Source organism: Lynx rufus, unplaced genomic scaffold (assembly GCF_022079265.1).
Source record: "Lynx rufus isolate CCGP_SWC_20201006 ecotype Redwood Valley unplaced genomic scaffold, mLynRuf1.p SCAF_9, whole genome shotgun sequence".
NCBI classification, from domain to species: domain Eukaryota; kingdom Metazoa; phylum Chordata; class Mammalia; order Carnivora; family Felidae; genus Lynx; species Lynx rufus.
In genome coordinates this window covers 60,331,516-60,348,892 of record NW_025814897.1, presented here as the reverse complement: position 1 = coordinate 60,348,892, position 17,377 = coordinate 60,331,516, and the positions used below count along the sequence as shown (strand labels likewise).

General features: G+C 42.2%; 1 protein-coding gene across 2 annotated transcripts in view; it reads right to left on the bottom strand.

The window, feature by feature from the left end:
• STIM1 (stromal interaction molecule 1) overlaps window positions 1-17,377 on the bottom strand; it is a 182,481-nt gene that overhangs the window by 50,864 nt on the left and 114,240 nt on the right. For both annotated transcript variants that reach the window (XM_047072482.1, XM_047072483.1), the window contains exon 3: window positions 1,684-1,798. In XM_047072482.1, the coding sequence (XP_046928438.1) occupies window positions 1,684-1,798 (115 nt within the window). The remainder of the gene's footprint in view (window positions 1-1,683; window positions 1,799-17,377) is intronic.

Here is a 17,377-nt window from a genome sequence, read left to right as displayed (position 1 = left end):
CAGCCTGAGTTGCTCAGGAGCTATTAAACAAAGCCCCCACAAGGAACTCAGCTTTTAAAGATTTCCAGAAAGCCGTCTGTAAAGCTAACTTAAGCTTCTTCTAGATTGATAAAAACACAGAGTTAATAAGAGGTATCAGCCTGTCCGTGCCAGAAATAGGACTAGAATCCAGGTCTTCTTGCTTTTTTTTTTTTTTAAGTTTATTTATTTATCTTGAGAGAGACAGAGTCAGCTCAAGTGGGGTAGAGGCAAAGAGAGAGGGAGAGAGAGAAAATCCCAAGCAGATTCCACACTGTCCGAGCATAGCCCGATGTGGGGCTCTAACCCACGAAGCTGTGAGATTATGACCTGAGCTGAAACCAAGAGTCGGAAGCTTAACTGACTGAGCCACCCAGGCACCCCCAGGTCTTCTTGTTTTAAATTTAATGTTCTCAACCTACCTTATAGATAATCCCTTCCAGATCTAAAATTCTATAATCCTAGGTAAGATTAAAACAAAAATAAAAACTGCCTTATTCCTACCCAAACTGGTTTCTCTCTACCACCAGACCAGCGCTTTCAACCCAGATGGCATGGAAAAGCCTTGATCCAGTGAGCAGAAGGTCCAGGTCTGAGTCCTAGCTTTACAATGTACTAAATGCATGACAATGAACAAGTAACTTTATAAATCTAGGCCTAAGTCTCCTCATCTGCAAAGGAAGGGCCCTGATGGTCACTTATGTTTAACCCTTCTTAGCATCAAGACCTATCTTATGAGACCCTGCAAAGAGACCGCTTTCAATCCTGTTAGTATCAAAGGACACTCTAGCCACAGATAGAGATGGAGAGGACGCAAAAACCCTGTTTTTCCCTTCCTTGTCAAGCTTCACACTATTAGATATGCTCTTTCACTCACAGCTCTGAAGCAAATGTTTCAGGAAAAAAAATGGTAGTCCTGGTTTAACAATTTTATACATGAAAAATAACTAAAGTTTTTATTTAATAAGTTCAACATGAGTTAGCAGAGTGATGTGAGTGCTGAAGGCTCCAGTATCAAATCAGACTGCATTAGCTGACGTGCAGAGTCCAGAACTAAGAAGCTGGCGATCCTGTTCAACTCTGTGCTGGTCAAACCATTCCTGCGGGTCTGTGTCTGACTCTAAAAACTATGATCTAAGAAAGATATTAACAGAAATGTTCACAGGCAGGAGACCAAGAGGAGGAAGAGGCTGAGAAAACATGTTTTCTTCAAAGAACCTGGCTATTTAACCTGGAAAAGAAAAGACTCAGGGGAGATTCCATCTTACTTCCACCCAATCTTTGAATCATCTAGGACTCAGCAGAGCTGAGACCAAGTAGAGACTGATAGAAGGAAGGGGCTGCCTCAAAAGGCCAGTAAGCTCCCTACTCTGGAGAAGCAGCAGAGACTGTGGTAGGTAGGAAGGAGACGGGTGGGGATAGGATAGAACCATTTAGAATTCTAATGAAGAGCAGCTCCAACTCTATTTGAAGCATCTTCCCCCTTTCCCAACATGGTGACTAGATTCAGTCTTATTCAGTGACTGTATGTAGAACCATTTTAATAATTTGCTCTTTACAAAGCATTTTATACTCATGTACTTTTAAGGCCAAGTTGCTGCCCATCTTCTTCTGTCTTCTCTAAACCTTCCAGCAACTAGGATCGATAACCAAGCTGCCTATTACCTTCTGAAGACTTCCATGCCTTCCACAGGTCCTCCACACTGATGAGCTTATCCTCACCATGGAAGGTGCTGTGTTTCACTGTCGGGTCATGGTAATTGAGGTCTTCCCTCAGGAACTGCAAGGAAAAAGCACACAAGTCACAAGGGATACCTAGGGTCAGCCCACCGAGATCTCCACACAGGCCATCTAACTTTCCATAGCACATTCCATCCACCCAATGTATAAGTGTACCACATCACTCTTATGTCCTTCATGTGTATATGTCCTAGCTGCCAACTAGACTACCTCTTCTTCTTTGTTGTATGTTTCACTTGAAAAAAAAAAAAAAGAATAAGCAATTTCTTCCTCGTATTTTTTTAATTATGGAAAGATAATAAATGATAGTTAACTGGAATTCAATACACTAGAAAAAGGAAGAAGGATAGGGAAAAAGAATTAACAATTTTTTGATCACCTGTTTATATACTAAGCAATATTCCAAGAACTTCTACAATATTTTCTCATCTAACCCCCACAACCAATGAATTATCACACCTATTTTACAAACGAGAACAGAACTACGCTAAGATAATGCAACTTACCCCCAAATCACATTAAATTTAGAGAGGTTTAATTACTTGCTATGATGGTTTTAAAATATGTCCACAATTCTATGATAATCCTCCCACAAAAGGAGAATTCCCCTCCCCTGGAATATAGGCTGACATTTATGACTCATCTTCTAACAAACAGAATATGGCAGCAGTGATGTCGAGTGGCTTCCAAGGGTAGGTTAGAAAAGGCAATACAGGGGCGCCTGGGTGGCGCAGTCGGTTAAGCGTCCGACTTCAGCCAGGTCACGATCTCGCGGTCCGTGAGTTCGAGCCCCGCATCAGGCTCTGGGCTGATGGCTCGGAGCCTGGAGCCTGTTTCCGATTCTGTGTCTCCCTCTCTCTCTGCCCCTCCCCCGCTCATGCTCTGTCTCTCTCTGTCCCAAAAATAAATAAACGTTGAAAAAAAAATTAAAAAAAAAAAAAAAAAAAAAGAAAAGGCAATACAGATTTCACCTGGCCTTCTCCATTTTGGGACACATGCCTTGAGAGCTCTGAGCTAACATACATGAAGCCTGGCTACCCCCAAAGCCACCATTATGGGGAGAACATATGGAAAGACTACATAGAAATATAGACAGATATCTGAGCAGCCCAGCTGTTTGTCTCCCCAGCCCAGGACTCAGACAAGTGACTGAGACTTCAGGTGATTCCAGCCCCCAGTTTTTGAGTCACTGCATCTGATGCCAAGTGGACACAGATGAGCTGTCCCTACTGAGCGATGCCCAGATTGCAGATAAATAACAAAATAAATGTTGCTGTTTGAAGCCACCGAGTTTTGGGGAAGTTTGTTATACAGCATTAGGTAACTCAAACATTTGCTCAAGTGATGAATTTGTATTCCAACCCAAGATATCTGACTTTACAGTCCAAATTTTCCCCCAGCACTATATACGCTGTCCTTTAAATTACTGGTATTTCTTTTCATAATATACACCCTTATAAGAAAGAAGAAAAGCCAAACAAATCAAAGCTTTTAGAAATTTAACTGGTAATTAACTTCACAGATACTCATTCAGCCAGATTCTTAACCTCATTAGTATGTACAAGATTGAACACTTGATCCCGGTTTTCCCTAGAGCCTCAAACATCAAAGAAATATGCAATTTTGATCACTATGTTTTTAAAACATAGTTTAGTAGGATTTTCAGGAAATGTCTCTTATCCTTCTTTTCTCACCCTTTGTGTCTAGGAAAGGGTCTGACCCAGCGTAACATCAGTAAATGTTACTATCTAAACAAACAGACGACTGACAGATTACCTAGACCCATAATCAAGAGGTGATTTCCTCCCCCTGGGTTTTGGGGATATTAAGACATCTAAGTCTTAATGACTCAGGAGAGAAGTTTGAAGCAAGTCCACACTGGTGCACTCTCAACCGAGTCAGAATATAGCCTGCTGGGCACAAGGAACTTGAGAGTGTCTACAACTATAACATGGCACCGTCTAATACAACTTTCTGCAATAATGGAAATGTTCAATATCTGTCCTGTCCAAACAGTCCCCACTAGGCACATGTGGCCACTGGGCACTCATAATGTGGCTAGTGTGACAAACACACACACACACACACACACACACACACACACACACAAACCCTGAGATTTAAAAAAAAAAAATTAATGTAGAGCTAAATGACCACATGTGGCTAATGGCCACCTATTGCGGCGCAGCTCTAACCCATTCTTCTACCTGTGGTTTGGGTGTGGCCTGGCTACACTCCCACAGAGGCTGGAGTGGTGTTAGGAAGTCAAGACGTCTCGTGAGATAAGGAGGTAAAGGCAGTGCTCACATGCACAGGCTAGACAGCCCTTCGTGCCCTCCAGCCTCATCTAAATTCAGTTGACAACAAGGGTTAGGCTCTCCAGCTCCCCCAACCTCTTATTTGTAATTGGTGAGACAATTTATTTTTTAATAAGGATTATGCAAGTGACATGGTGAAAAGCCCAGAGCAAAAAGATTTTGTTGATTCTTAGAAAAACTAAACTGATTAAAGTATTTTTTATGATTTTTTAATAGTCAGCCTTTTAAGGCACCTGACCTTTGATTCATTATATGCTGTAAATTGTGAATTTTAACAATTTTTCCCAAGTTGCCACGCTGTTATCCCAACCCCATTCAATAAATTATCTTTTATTCATTTTTAAAAATGCTATTTAGTAATAATTAAGTCCTTATATATAGTTGAGTATATTTCTAGGCTCTGCATTCTTCTGCACTAAATGATATTTCTTTTTTTTAACTAGTTTTTTTCAGTCTATTTATTTTATTTTTGAGAGATAGAGAGAACACAGGTGTGGGAGGGGCAGAGAGAGAGACAGGAGACACAGAATCCAAAGCAGGCTCTAGGTTCTGAGCTGTCTGTGCAGAGCCCAACTCGGGTCTCAAACCCGCCAACTATGAGATCATGACCTGAGCTGCAGTCAGACACTTAACCGACTGAGTCACTCAGGCACCTCAATCATATTTCTATTTTTGTGCTAGCCCTTGACTATCTTATTATACTTTTTGTTTTATTTTGTACTTTAATAGTAATTTCTAATGCCTGGACCCCCTGTTTCCCATGGCTCTTATGTTTCAGAATATTTCTTGTCAATCTCAGCTGTTTATTTTTCAAAATTAATTTTAGAACAATTCTATTAACTTATTAAGAGGCTTCTCTCACTGGAGGCCTAAGTGATGAGATCACTAGGCCTTAAACAACAGACATTGGGACATCTCAGGGGGGACACAGTCACAAGTAGTCAGACAGCCAGTCTGGGGACAGAAATTCATTAATTCACTTAGTCAACAAACATAAGATTTCTAAGTACCAGGCATAGTTCCAGACACAAGAAATTCAGTGAGTAGTAAACAAAACAGATACAGATCTTTATCCTCACTGAGCTAATATCCTCTTTGGGTGAGAGAAAGCAGGAAAGAGGAGTATGGAATGCCAAGAGTACTGGTATTGGTGGCTTGTCATTTTAGAGGAGTCAAGGAAGGTTTCATTAAGGAGGTACATGTACCTGAAGGAGATGTTGGAGAAAGGCAAGTAGAATAACCGGGACAAGAGTATCTCAAGAATAGGAATGGCAAATGCAAAGGCCCTGAAGCAAGAACATGCTCGGCCTGTTCAAGGAACAGTGAGGAGGCCAGTGTGGCTGAGAGAAATGAGAGAGCTGGTGACTAGTGATAGACAAATCCAGGGAAGAAATCAGGGGTCCAGATCATAAACACCCTTGTAGGCCATTATATGGGCTTGGATTTCAACTCTGAGAAGGAAGCTGTTAGGGGACTTTGAACAGAGATGTGACATGATCACATGTGCATCTCTTAAAGGATTGCTCCAAATGCTGTGCTAGAGAGCAGACTATAGGAAGGCAAGGGCAGGGAAACCAGTCAGGTGGCTACTGCAAAAACCTAACTTGAAACGAGGTAGTAATGTGGGTATAATGAAAAGTTGTCAAGTTTCGCACATATTTTAAAGAAATCAAATCTGTAATCCTCAGATTACAGATACAGCTATACCCTGTGTTGGTCCTCCAAGGTTCTAATCCAGACCCTCTTAATCTAAGACTACAGAAACACACATCATGTGCATGCCTCAGGAGTAGAAATGCCAAAATATCCAAAGAAGGGGATTTTCTGCCATTCCCAGCTAACTCTAGGAAACCAGCGGATGACACATACCAGCTGCTTATTGGGAACCAATGAGAAATAGACTGCTTTTTATAGCCAAGTCTGATCACTGAGGTATATGGAGAACAGAGAAGCTCATGGGAAGAAAGTGTAAGGGGGAGCTGCACATACAGGGCTCATGTACAGGCTCTATTCGTGCCACAAACCAAGCAAAGAAGGAATGGGGTTGGAAAACAAGACCAGCAAGAAGAGGTGCCAAATGAGGACTATGCGCTGACAGAAGTTCTGCCTGAAGGAAGGGCCTGATGCTGAGTGGAACAATCAGGCCTCAAGAGTAGGAAAGGCAGGGGCGCCTGCACGGCTCAGTCAGTTGAGCTTCTGACTCCTTACTTTGGCTCAGGCCATGATCCCACGGTCATGGGATTGAGCCCAGCGTCAGGCTCCACGTTGAGCTTGGAGCCTGCTTAAGATTCTCAATCTCTCTCTCTCTCTCTCTCTCTCTCTCTCTCTCTCTTTCTCTCTCTCCCTCTGCCCCTTTCCCACTCTCACGCACGCTCTCTAAAACAAGCAGAAAAGAGTAGCTAAGGCAGTATACTAAAAAGAGGAAGAGTTCACAACCTATAGAAACAGACCCCTTACTTCCTGTGTGACTTTCGGGCAAGGTATTTCGCCTGTTTGAGCCTGTTTCCCGCTCAGAACAAGTGAGGACTAGGCCTCCCTCTCATCTGAGTGTGACAAGTTGTAAATGAGACATGCTTGCAGAAGTCCATAAGCTGCCTTTGCACCTGTCTTTCAGTGGCCCACAGAGTATCTTCTAAACTGAACCCATATTTAAAAACTAAATTTCACACCAAGAAAGTTCAGCTTTTCAGTCTACCTTAAAAAAAAAAAAAATCTAAAGATCTAGAAACACCTGAGTTCCTAGATTTTAAGGGCTTAAGGACTGCAATTTGACTGGAAGAGAAAAAGTGGCTTAGGGACCTGTCATAAACTGGTGTCCGCATGGCAAGCACATCATTTTTATGTAGGTTGTCCATTACAAATTAACTTCAAAATGCAACATTTTATGAAGATGTTTTTATTCACATTTTACTTAAAGCTAAGAAAAAATCTACTGTCCACATCAAAGGACATTATGTGTGTGTTGTCATTTGGGGCAGCGTGGAGATGGGGGAGTTGGTGCTGAGGGAGGTCATGAGGGCCTCAACCCCCACCACCAGGGCACCACTCATGGGTTTGCACACTGACCTGGCAACAATGTGCGAGAGCTGAGCATCAGCTGTCTCCTTCTGAAGAGGCAAGTACTCTCTAGCGTGAGAGCAGAGAGCTTGTGATTCCTGATGCACACAAAAGCACTCTCTGTAAATTGTAGAGCACAACTCAAATGTTAGTTATTGTTATTGGCAGGAGGGTGAGATAAGGATACGGAAAGTAAGAGAAAAAGCTTCTTCGTCAAAGGTGATGCTTCTGTGCTGTGTATACCCTTACCAGTGTTATTATGTGTCTATCCCCCTGCCAAACCATCTATGCTTTGATGAAGGTCCCAGTTATCCAGCCATAAACATAGCAAGCAAGAATGCTGTACTGAACTAAAACTCCAATGCCCACCGCAGTTGGGGTAGGCACTGCCACAGATTACTCTGCACACCACCCCACAGCCAACTAATAGGTGAAGTCTGGTTTAAAAGGAAGTTTAAGAGCAATGGAAAGCAAAAACAAAACCAAACCCAGAGGCAACTTTTGATTCCCACAACAAAGATTTACTATTTCTGACTCAGAACAAGCAGCTCTTCTCTCAGAAAGGCCTAAGAAGGCTCCCTACAAGTCTTGCCTTAGCATGGGGATGCAGCATTGGCCAGAGCTACAGCTCAGGAGCAATCTGAAGAGCAGGGAGCAGCTGTCACTAAGTATATTTAGCTCTGAGCTCAGAAAAGTGATCTCTTTGGCGGTGGCACAAAGAATGCAACCCCATCCCCACCCCAAGTGAAGCAAGAGTAAAGAGATGTGGGTGAGAGTGGACAGGAGGGGAAACATCTCTGTAGAATTCCCAACAAAACAGGCCCAGCCAGCTTCATCAGTGAGTAGAAGTCACTGATGTAAAGCTAGAAGCAGAGCAGTGCATCTCTGGGCACAGGGGTCCAGGCAGGTCTCCTGGGTATTTCCTTAGAACCAATTACTCCTTCCTCCCATTTCCAACTTCATTTCCGACTGTTCACCTTCCACATCTCCCAGACCAAACCTCACCACCTCCACTCTCACTCACCGCTCCCCACACGCAATATTTAGAACCCTCAAGACACATGCCCCAGATCTAAGATGCTTCCCAACTCTCGTTCATCTCTTCAATGTCCACCAAGGTCCCACATTTTAGTTACAATAGCTCTAAATGCCATTTGTACAAAGTGCTGGGACTTGGATGTCTCATAGATGAAGTATCTGTCCCCAGTGAGATCAGAAGCTATTGCCAAGGGCAGGGAGATGAGAGTCACTTCTCACTCACCTTTGTACATCTAGTCTCACTTCTGCCACTCCATCCACCATATTAGTCACCAGAATGACCTTTGTAAAGTACAAATCCATAAAGTATACCAACTTTAAAACTACTTAAAATTTTAACTTAAAAACTACTTAAAATTTCATGGCTCCCCATTACCTACAGAATAAAGCCCCAGCTTCTTGGCCTCACATTCAAGGCTTTTTACAATCTAGTCATAGACTAGCTTCCCAGGCAGCCTCCTGGCCATCTTCCCTCCCTACCAGGCACCTACACTTCAGACAAGGAGTCAAGAAACTATGGCCATGGACCAATCCAGCTTGCTGCTTCTTTTTATAAATAAAGCTTTACTGAAATATAGCTACAGTCATTTATTTATGTACTGCCTATAGCTGTTTTCATGTTACAAAGGCAGAGCTGAGTTGCTGTGACAGAGACTGTATGGCCAACAAAGCCTAAAATATTGACTGTGTGGCCCTTTATAGAAAATGTTTGCTAACATTTGCTCTAGATACATCCAGCTACTACAGGCTCCTTAAACAAACCATGCTCAGTATAACTCTAAGCCTTTACACAAGGTGCTCCATTTAAAATATTTTCTCCCTGTCTTTATCTGCTAAAGAAAAAGCCACTGCCTCTGTGAAGTTTTCCAGACCTCACCCAAGCAAGTTAATTGCCCTACTCTCTTTGTTCTCTTAGTTCTCAGGGTATATATCTATGGCAGTACTTATCCCATTACACTATAATTACTATTTAATTACCCTCCTCCTTGCTGTCCCTAAGCAACTCAAATATAGAAACTATGTTTTATTTGTCATTTATCTCTAACCAATGTCTTACACATTCTCTGGAACACCTAAACAAATAATTAATTTAGCTTCATAAGCCCACCTCCAAGCATGGGGCCTGGCACACAGCAGGGTATGTGGCTATTAAATAACTGAATGAGGAGCATCTGGCTGGCTCAGTCAGAGGAGCATGAGACTCTTGGTCTCGGGGTTGTGAGTTTGAGCCTGACACTGGGTGTAGAGATTACTTAAAAATAAAATCTTGGGGCACCTAGGTGGCTTAGTCAGTTAAGCGGCAGACTTCAGCTCAGGTCATGATCTCGGTTCATGGGTTCGAGCCCCACATCAGGCTGTGTGCTCACAGCTCAGAGCCTGCAGCCTGCTTCAGATCCTATGTCTCCTTCTCTCTCTGCCCCTCCCCAACTCATGCTCTGTCTTCTTTCTCTCTCAAAAGTAAATATTTATAAATAACATAACATAACATAACATAACATAACATAACATAACAAAATCTTTAGGGGCACCTGAGTGGCGCAGTCGATCAAGTGTCCGAATCTCGGTTTTGGCTCAGGTCATGATCTCGTGGTTTGTGGGTTCAAGCCCTATGCTGGGCTCCACAGCTAGCAGTGTGGATCTTGCTTGCGTTTCTGTCTCTCACTCTCTCTCTGCCCTCCCCCACTTGCACTGTCTCCATCTCTCTCAAAATAAATAAATAAACTTTAAAAAATAAAATAAAAACTTAAAAAAAAAATAAGTGAATAAATGTCTCTCACCCTACAACACCCAGCAGGGTGCTTAGCTTACCATAACTAGTCAATGTGTCTTTTGTCCCCTACACAAAAGAAAGAAAAAGGTCCCCAAATTGTCAGCCAATCTAAAATACAGATATTCAGCTAGGGGCCAGGAGGTTACTTACATTGGCTTGGATTCAGTGTAGGATGATGGTTCAGAGCTTTATTCTAGAGCCAGGTTGCCTGGGTTTTGAATCCCAGTTCTATCACTTTGAGTGTATCATGCACATCATTTGTAAAATAGGGGTAACAGTAGTACAAAACTTCATAATACCCTCATGTTGAGGGTATTACAAATGAATTAATTCACATATCAAACTCAGAACAGTGCCTGGCACAAAATATGCTCTTCTATGTGTGAATGAAACTCTCTCTTAAATATGAATATATTTAACATATTGTAAAAGGAATATAAAGATACTAAGAATGTGCAACCGTGGAGCCCACTATTACAGTGATGCTGATCTCTCACTTGTAATGGACATCCCAGAAGGAGGTAAAAGATAGATATTTCCTAAGTGCTTGCTATATAAAGGCCATGTGCCAAGAGATCAGCAATAGAGATAATTGAGACGCAGCACTTGTAATCGACTGACCTTGAAGGTCTTTTCTGTCCTACTCTATGATTCTTATTTTGAAAGCATTAACTCCAATTAAAATTAAAATTTCACAACGATATGCAAGACCCACCTGCCTTCTTTGCCACATCAACTGCCACTTCCTGCCATCTCCAGTGATAACAAATTACTCAAAATTCTCTGAAAGTTACCAGGCTCTTCACCAGTCTAACGTCTTTGCATATGCTATTTCCTTACCTAAACACTCTCCTTCTTCTCCCAGTTGTTCCAGTCATCTCTCCAGACCCAAATTACATGTCAGCAACTTTACGTGTGGATATAACTAACAGGCCTGCCTCTTCTGTGACTCCATCACAGCATTCACTCATCCCACTGTAGTATTCTCATCTGTTGACATATTCTTACCTACATCTACCACAAGAGGAACTTCTTTCAAGGCAGCAACGATGCTTTTCCTTTTACTCCTATATATCCAGCACCCAGCACCCAGCACCCAACACATATGCAGGTACAGAGAATCCCTCTCAGTTTGAGTCCTTGTCATGGAATCATCATCCTTGATGTCCTCAGACCATGGCACTGGGCACATGACATAGATCAAATCCTAAAGGTAGCATCTCAAGTTGTAGCCTTCTAGGTACCTGGCCAGAATGGCAAAGACTGGGAGACTTTTGGGACCAAAGTATACAAGCTAGCCAAGAACTACTCGCTGGGGAATCTTTGTCTTATGAAAGGAGGACAGAAATAGGTCACTAATTTAAAAATATTTCCCCAGAGAAAGAGGATCATCTTCTTAATTGAGGTCAATACTGCCATATTTTCAGAGAATGAATACACAGCCCAGACAGAATACATTATGGGTATGCATGTTTTTGAAAATTGATGAATTAGAGGGGACTTCTGGCTTGACAGTATGAGAAGCTCCATGGACCCACTCTCCAGTGAAACAGTGAAAATTATTTTTTTAAAGCACTGTTTAAAGTCTCTGGGAATAGTCCTAAGAGCATACAGCAAATGAAGAAACATTTGCTCAAGAACATCTACTAAAACTCAGTAAGAACTGTGAGAGTCTATAGTACCTGAATTAACACCTGCTCCCTCTCTCCCTCCCCACTTCCAAATTGGTAAAACAGGAACTCCACTCCAGACTAGAGCAGCCAAGAACAGGGTTCTCTGTTCCCCAGGCTCCTGACTGGAAGGCTATCTGCCTGACAGAAGGCAGGATATCAGCATATTTCATCCTGTCTCCAGTTACCTGTTGTTAAGGCTATGTTCTAGGTGAGTCCAACTAAGAAGTGGGCCCCCCTTCTTCCACCCAGGCCCACTCATGAAGCAGGGACTTCACCCTGGATGCAGAGTCACTGAGGATGCTGGGGCCCTGGCTTATAAGACAGCAATTATCCTCTGGGAGAGGCAAGCCAAGCCAGCCTGAAGCTACTGCCACACCTCCGCTGAGTGCTCAGCTCCTAAAGTCGATGTATCACTCAAAGAGAAGCACATCATTATCCCCACCTCCAGTTCTAGAATCATGGCTCAGAGATTTTGCCTGGGTGGGGAGCAGGCTTACACAGAGTTTCAAACCTCTTCCCAAAGGAAATTATTTTGTTTGCAACAGAATGTGAAGGAGTTCAAGACCTAGAGCATTCTCAAACACAGTGAAAGCTGTGGTAAAAAGGCATTTGAGAGGAGATTGGTGGATGATTAGAGATAGAAGCTAACTGTAGGCTGGAGAATTTGCTGGTGGGAACTGGGGAGAGGGCTAGGAAGAGCCCTCCTGGGGTAAGAACAAATCTCAAACACTTATCTCAGGAACTATCCTTTCAGAGGAGTCCCAATATGATTGGATCAGAGCAAATTTATGCCCAGAGCATTGCTGAAAACAACAGAGTAATCAGATGACAACTAATGGAACTTAACACCTGAATGTGGCCAGAAAAAGACACAGTCAATGAGAGCCCTGCCCAAACCACTGTCATCCAAAGGTGACCATGGCCATACCTAAAGCTCTGAGGAGCAACATGAGAGGCTTCACACAGTATAGAGGAGTAGGGAGTGAGGGTGGTAATGGACCACTAAAATGATCTTGCCAGCCACCAAACAAATAAACAAGCAAATAATGACAAGGCCCAGAGGGGGTTGGACCAATACCCAGAGTCGCTACAATATATCACAGAAACATCCAGTTTCCAACAAAAATATATGAGACATACACAGTAATAGGCAAGTATGACACCAGAAAAAAACACAAGCAAAGAAAACTGTGAGAGCAACCAAATTTCAGATTTAGCAGAAAAAGTCTTCAAAGAAGCCATTATAAACATGTTCAAATACTAAAGGAATGTGTGATGACATTACACCAAATAAAGAATATCAATAAATATAAACTACAAAAGAGAACCAAATGGATGTTGTGAAGTTGAAAAGTACAATAACTAAAATGAAAATTTCAGGAGAGGGGGCTCAACAGGAGATCTGAACCAGCAAAAGACAGAATTGGCAAATTTGAAGAGAGATTGAAAGAGATTATATAATCCAAAAAACAAAGAGAAAAAAGAATGAAGAAAAACAAACCATCTCAGAGAAACGTGGTACACCATTAAACTCATATGCATAATGGGGAAATCAAAAGGAGACAACAAGGAGAAAGGAGCAGGAAAAAAAGTAGTCAAAGAAATTATGGCTGGATAATTTTTGGCCCAGGCAACTGAAACAATGGAGTTGCCTTCAACTGAAATGAGGAAGGCTGCGGGTAGAGTAGGTTTTAGATGAGGTGATACTTAGAATCCAGTTTGGGGCATGTTAAGCTTCATATGCCTTTAAAATTCTTAGAAGAAAATACAAGGAAAAATATGATGTTGGATCTGACAATGGATTCTTAGGACATCAAAAGCCTGAGCATTGACAAATATAAACAAATAAACTGGACATCATCAAAATGAAAAACATCTGTGCTTCAGAGATCATCATCAAGAAAGTGAAACGTAGGGGCCCCTAGGTGGCTCAGCTGGTTGAGCATGCTCAGGTCATGATCTCGAGGTCGGTGAGTTCGAGCCCCACGTTGGGCTCTGTGCGGACAGCTCGACAGCTCGGAGCCTGGAGCCCGCTTCGGATTCTGTGTCTCCCTCTCTCTCTGCCCCTTCCCCACTCATGCGCACGTGCTCTCTCTCAAAAAATAAACAAACATTAACATTTTTTTTTAAAAAAAGAAAGCAAAAGGTCAACCTCCAGACTGGGAGAAAATATTGCAAATGATGTATCTGATAAGAGACTTGTATATATCTAGGATATAAGAACTTTAACAACTCAATAGTAAAAAGACAAACAGCCCAATTAAAAAATGGCCAAAGGACAGGAATAAAACATTTCTCCAAAGAAGATATACAAATGGTCAATAACCACTTGAAAAGATATTTGACATCATTAGTCATGCAAACCAAAACCGTAATAAATATTATTTCACATCCACAAGGATGGCTGTAATTAAAAAATAGCCAATAACAAGTGCCGGTAAGGATATGGGGAAATTGAAATGCTCACACATTGTTGGCATGAATGTAAAATGGTTCAGCCACCTTGGAAAACAGTCTGGCAGTTCCTCAGACAGGTAAACACAAAGTTACCATATGACCCAGTAATTACACTCCTAGGTATATACCCAAGAGAAATAAAAACCCATGCCCACAAAAACTTGTACATATTGATAGCAGCATTTTTCATAACAACCAAAAGGTAAAAGCATAATAAATGTCCATCATCTGATGAGGGAAAAAGCAAAATGTAGTGTGCCTATACAATAGAATATTATTCGGCCATAAAAAGGAATAGAGTTCTGACATGTACTACAACATGGATGAACCTTGAAAACCTTACACTATGAATGAATGAAATAAGCCAGTCACAAAGGACCACATATTATGTGATTCCATTTGTAGGAAATGTCCAATATAGGCAAATATATAAATACATAAAGTTGATTAGTAGTTGCTTAGGGCTGTGAGGAATAGGAAGATAGGGGAACAATAGCCAAAGTATATGAAGGTTTCTCTTTGAGGTGATGAAAAGTTTCTAAACTTGACTGTGGCAATGGCTGCACATATCTATGAATATACTCATAACCATTGAATTGTATGCTTTAAATGGGTAAATTATATAGTATATGCATTATATGTTAATAAATCTGTTTTTAAAAACTTGATGGGTTAAACCAGAGACCAGGCAATTTTTTTTCTGTAAAGAACCAGGCAGTAAATATTTTAGACTTCATAGACCATACGGTCTCTGTTACAACTGCTCAACTCTGTTCTTAAGTGAAAATAGTCATAGACAATATGTAAATGAGTAAGAGTAGCTCTGAACCAATAAAACTTTATATTTATGGACACTGAAATTTGAATTTATGTAAATTTCACATGTCACAAAACTCTTCTTTGGATTTCCCCCCAACTATTTAAAAATGTAAAAGCTATTGTTAGTTTATAGACTGTACAAAAAACAGGAAAGGGGTCATAGTTTGCTGATCCCTGGACTAGCACCTACTCCCTCTATTACAGCTTCAGGTATTAAGGAACTCTCTCTCCCTTACAATTCCCATAAAGAAGAATCAACTTTGATTCCTCTCTCAGTCTCTTCTCCATACTACTATCCCTAGGCATGGCTTTCCAAGATTCTCAGACATGCATCCAGCCAAGCACTTAATAGCAGGAAAACCTCCTGGACTCCATTTCCAAAATAGAACACCTGACAAAAGAGTTGAGGGTTCACCATGTGTCCCTTTTAAATCCCACTTACCTTTAGGCAGTGAGAGGATAGGGGGAAAGGCTTGGGAACAGAGAATATACAGGAGTAAAATGGGGGCACCTAGCTGGCTCAGTCAGTCGAGCACGCAACTTGATCTTGGGGTTAAGAGTTCAAGCCCCAGACTGGGTGTAGATCTAACTTAAAAAAAAAAAAAAAAAAAAAAAAAAGAGCAAGACAAACTCGTGTTCCTCTTTAACAACATTCTGGCTCCTAATCAACTGTAAAAGGGAGAATTTAGGCTTATGTGTCAAACAACAATACCAAAACAAAAACAAAAACAAAACTGTCCTTAAGAACAAAATCTATTAGGGCATCACAGTACCACAAGAGAAGGCAGAGGGAGTAGTGAAGACATTAGGGGTTCTAGAAGCCTTTATTAAGAGGCATTTATTCATGGAGTGCCTGGGTGGCTCAGTAGGTTAAACATCTGACTCTTGATTTTGGCTCAGGTCATGATCTCCCGGTTCGTGAGTTCAAACCCCACATTCGGATCCGTGCTGACAGTGCAGAGCCTACTTGGGATTCTCTCCCTCTCCTTCTCTCTCTGCCCCTCCCTTGCTTGCACTGCACTCTCACTCTCAAAGTAAATAAACTTTAAAAACAAAAACAGGGGCGCCTGGGTGGCGCAGTCGGTTAAGCGGCCGACTTCAGCCAGGTCACGATCTCGCGGTCCGTGAGTTCGAGCCCCGCGTCAGGCTCTGGGCTGATGGCTCAGAGCCTGGAGCCTATTTCCGATTCTGTGTCTCCCTCTCTCTCTGCCCCTCCCCCGTTCATGCTCTGTCTCTCTCTGTCCCAAAAATAAATAAAAACGTTGAAAAAAAATTAAAAAAAAAAAATAAAAACAAAAACAAAAAAGGAGTCATTTATTCATTCATTTGCCCAACCAGCCATTTACTGGGCATGACTCTGTGACATTCCTTGTGCTGGGATCCAAGGACACAGAGATTAATCAGACCTGTGGAAAGCACCAAGGTAAGACAGATATAGAGAGGAGAGTCAGTCCTTGAAAGCAAGAACCACTGTTGTATGTGGAGGAAGGGGCTATGGCTCAATCCCAAACACAGAGCCCAGAAACTCTCTCTCCAATCCTCCCAAACCCACACTGCCTTAGATCCCACAGAGTTTTCCACCCTGCACTAATCAGCGAGATTGCTCACCACCCAGAGACATCACAAGGCTTGTGAAGTGAAATAGGAAAAAATCTCACAGATACAGACTATAATCCCATCTCTACTACTTATTCACAATGTCACCATAAGCCTATAAAATGCAGACCTCAAAGTGGCAATGTGGAGAAAATGAGATCATGTAAGGCACAGTCCCCCACAGCGCCTATACATAGGAGGTGCTTCATAAATGTTTGACTATTTTGAACCCAGATCCCTTGGCAGGAGGGCTCATTCCAGCACCCGGCCTCTGAGTCCCAGAGACTTCTAATCTTAGCTCCTCCTCCTCCCCAAGACGCCAGGTGGCGAGATGAAAGAGGACCTAGTCAGCGCCACACTGCGCCACACTGCCTTGTTCACACCTACCTGACCTACACCTGGGAGAGCCTGGCGTTGCCGGGCATGGAAGGGAAAGAGAAGAAGCTGGATAACAACACCACTAGGGACATTTTCATGCAGCATCATGGTTTACAAAGGATTCTTAACATTCATTAGCTTATTGGAGCCATATACCAGCCATTGAAGATGCCCCTTTCTTATAAAGAAACTTTTGTCTAAACACCTCCCTACTTGATGTCTCCCAAACTTGTCATGTATTTTGCCTCCTGCCGTTACTCATAAGTTCCTCTTTTCTGCTTCTCCTTCTTTTCATCAGTAAGCCCTGTTCATCTTTAAAAATCAAGGTCAAGGGGTACCTGGGTGGCCCAGTAGGTGAAGTGTCTAACTCTTGGTTTCAACTCAGGTCATGATCTTGCAGTTTCATGAGTTTGAGCCCCGCATCGGGCTCAGGCTCTGCACTGGCAGCACAAAGCCTGTTTGTGCCCACTCCCCCCCCTCCCCGCTCCTTCCCCACTTGTGCTGTCTCTGTC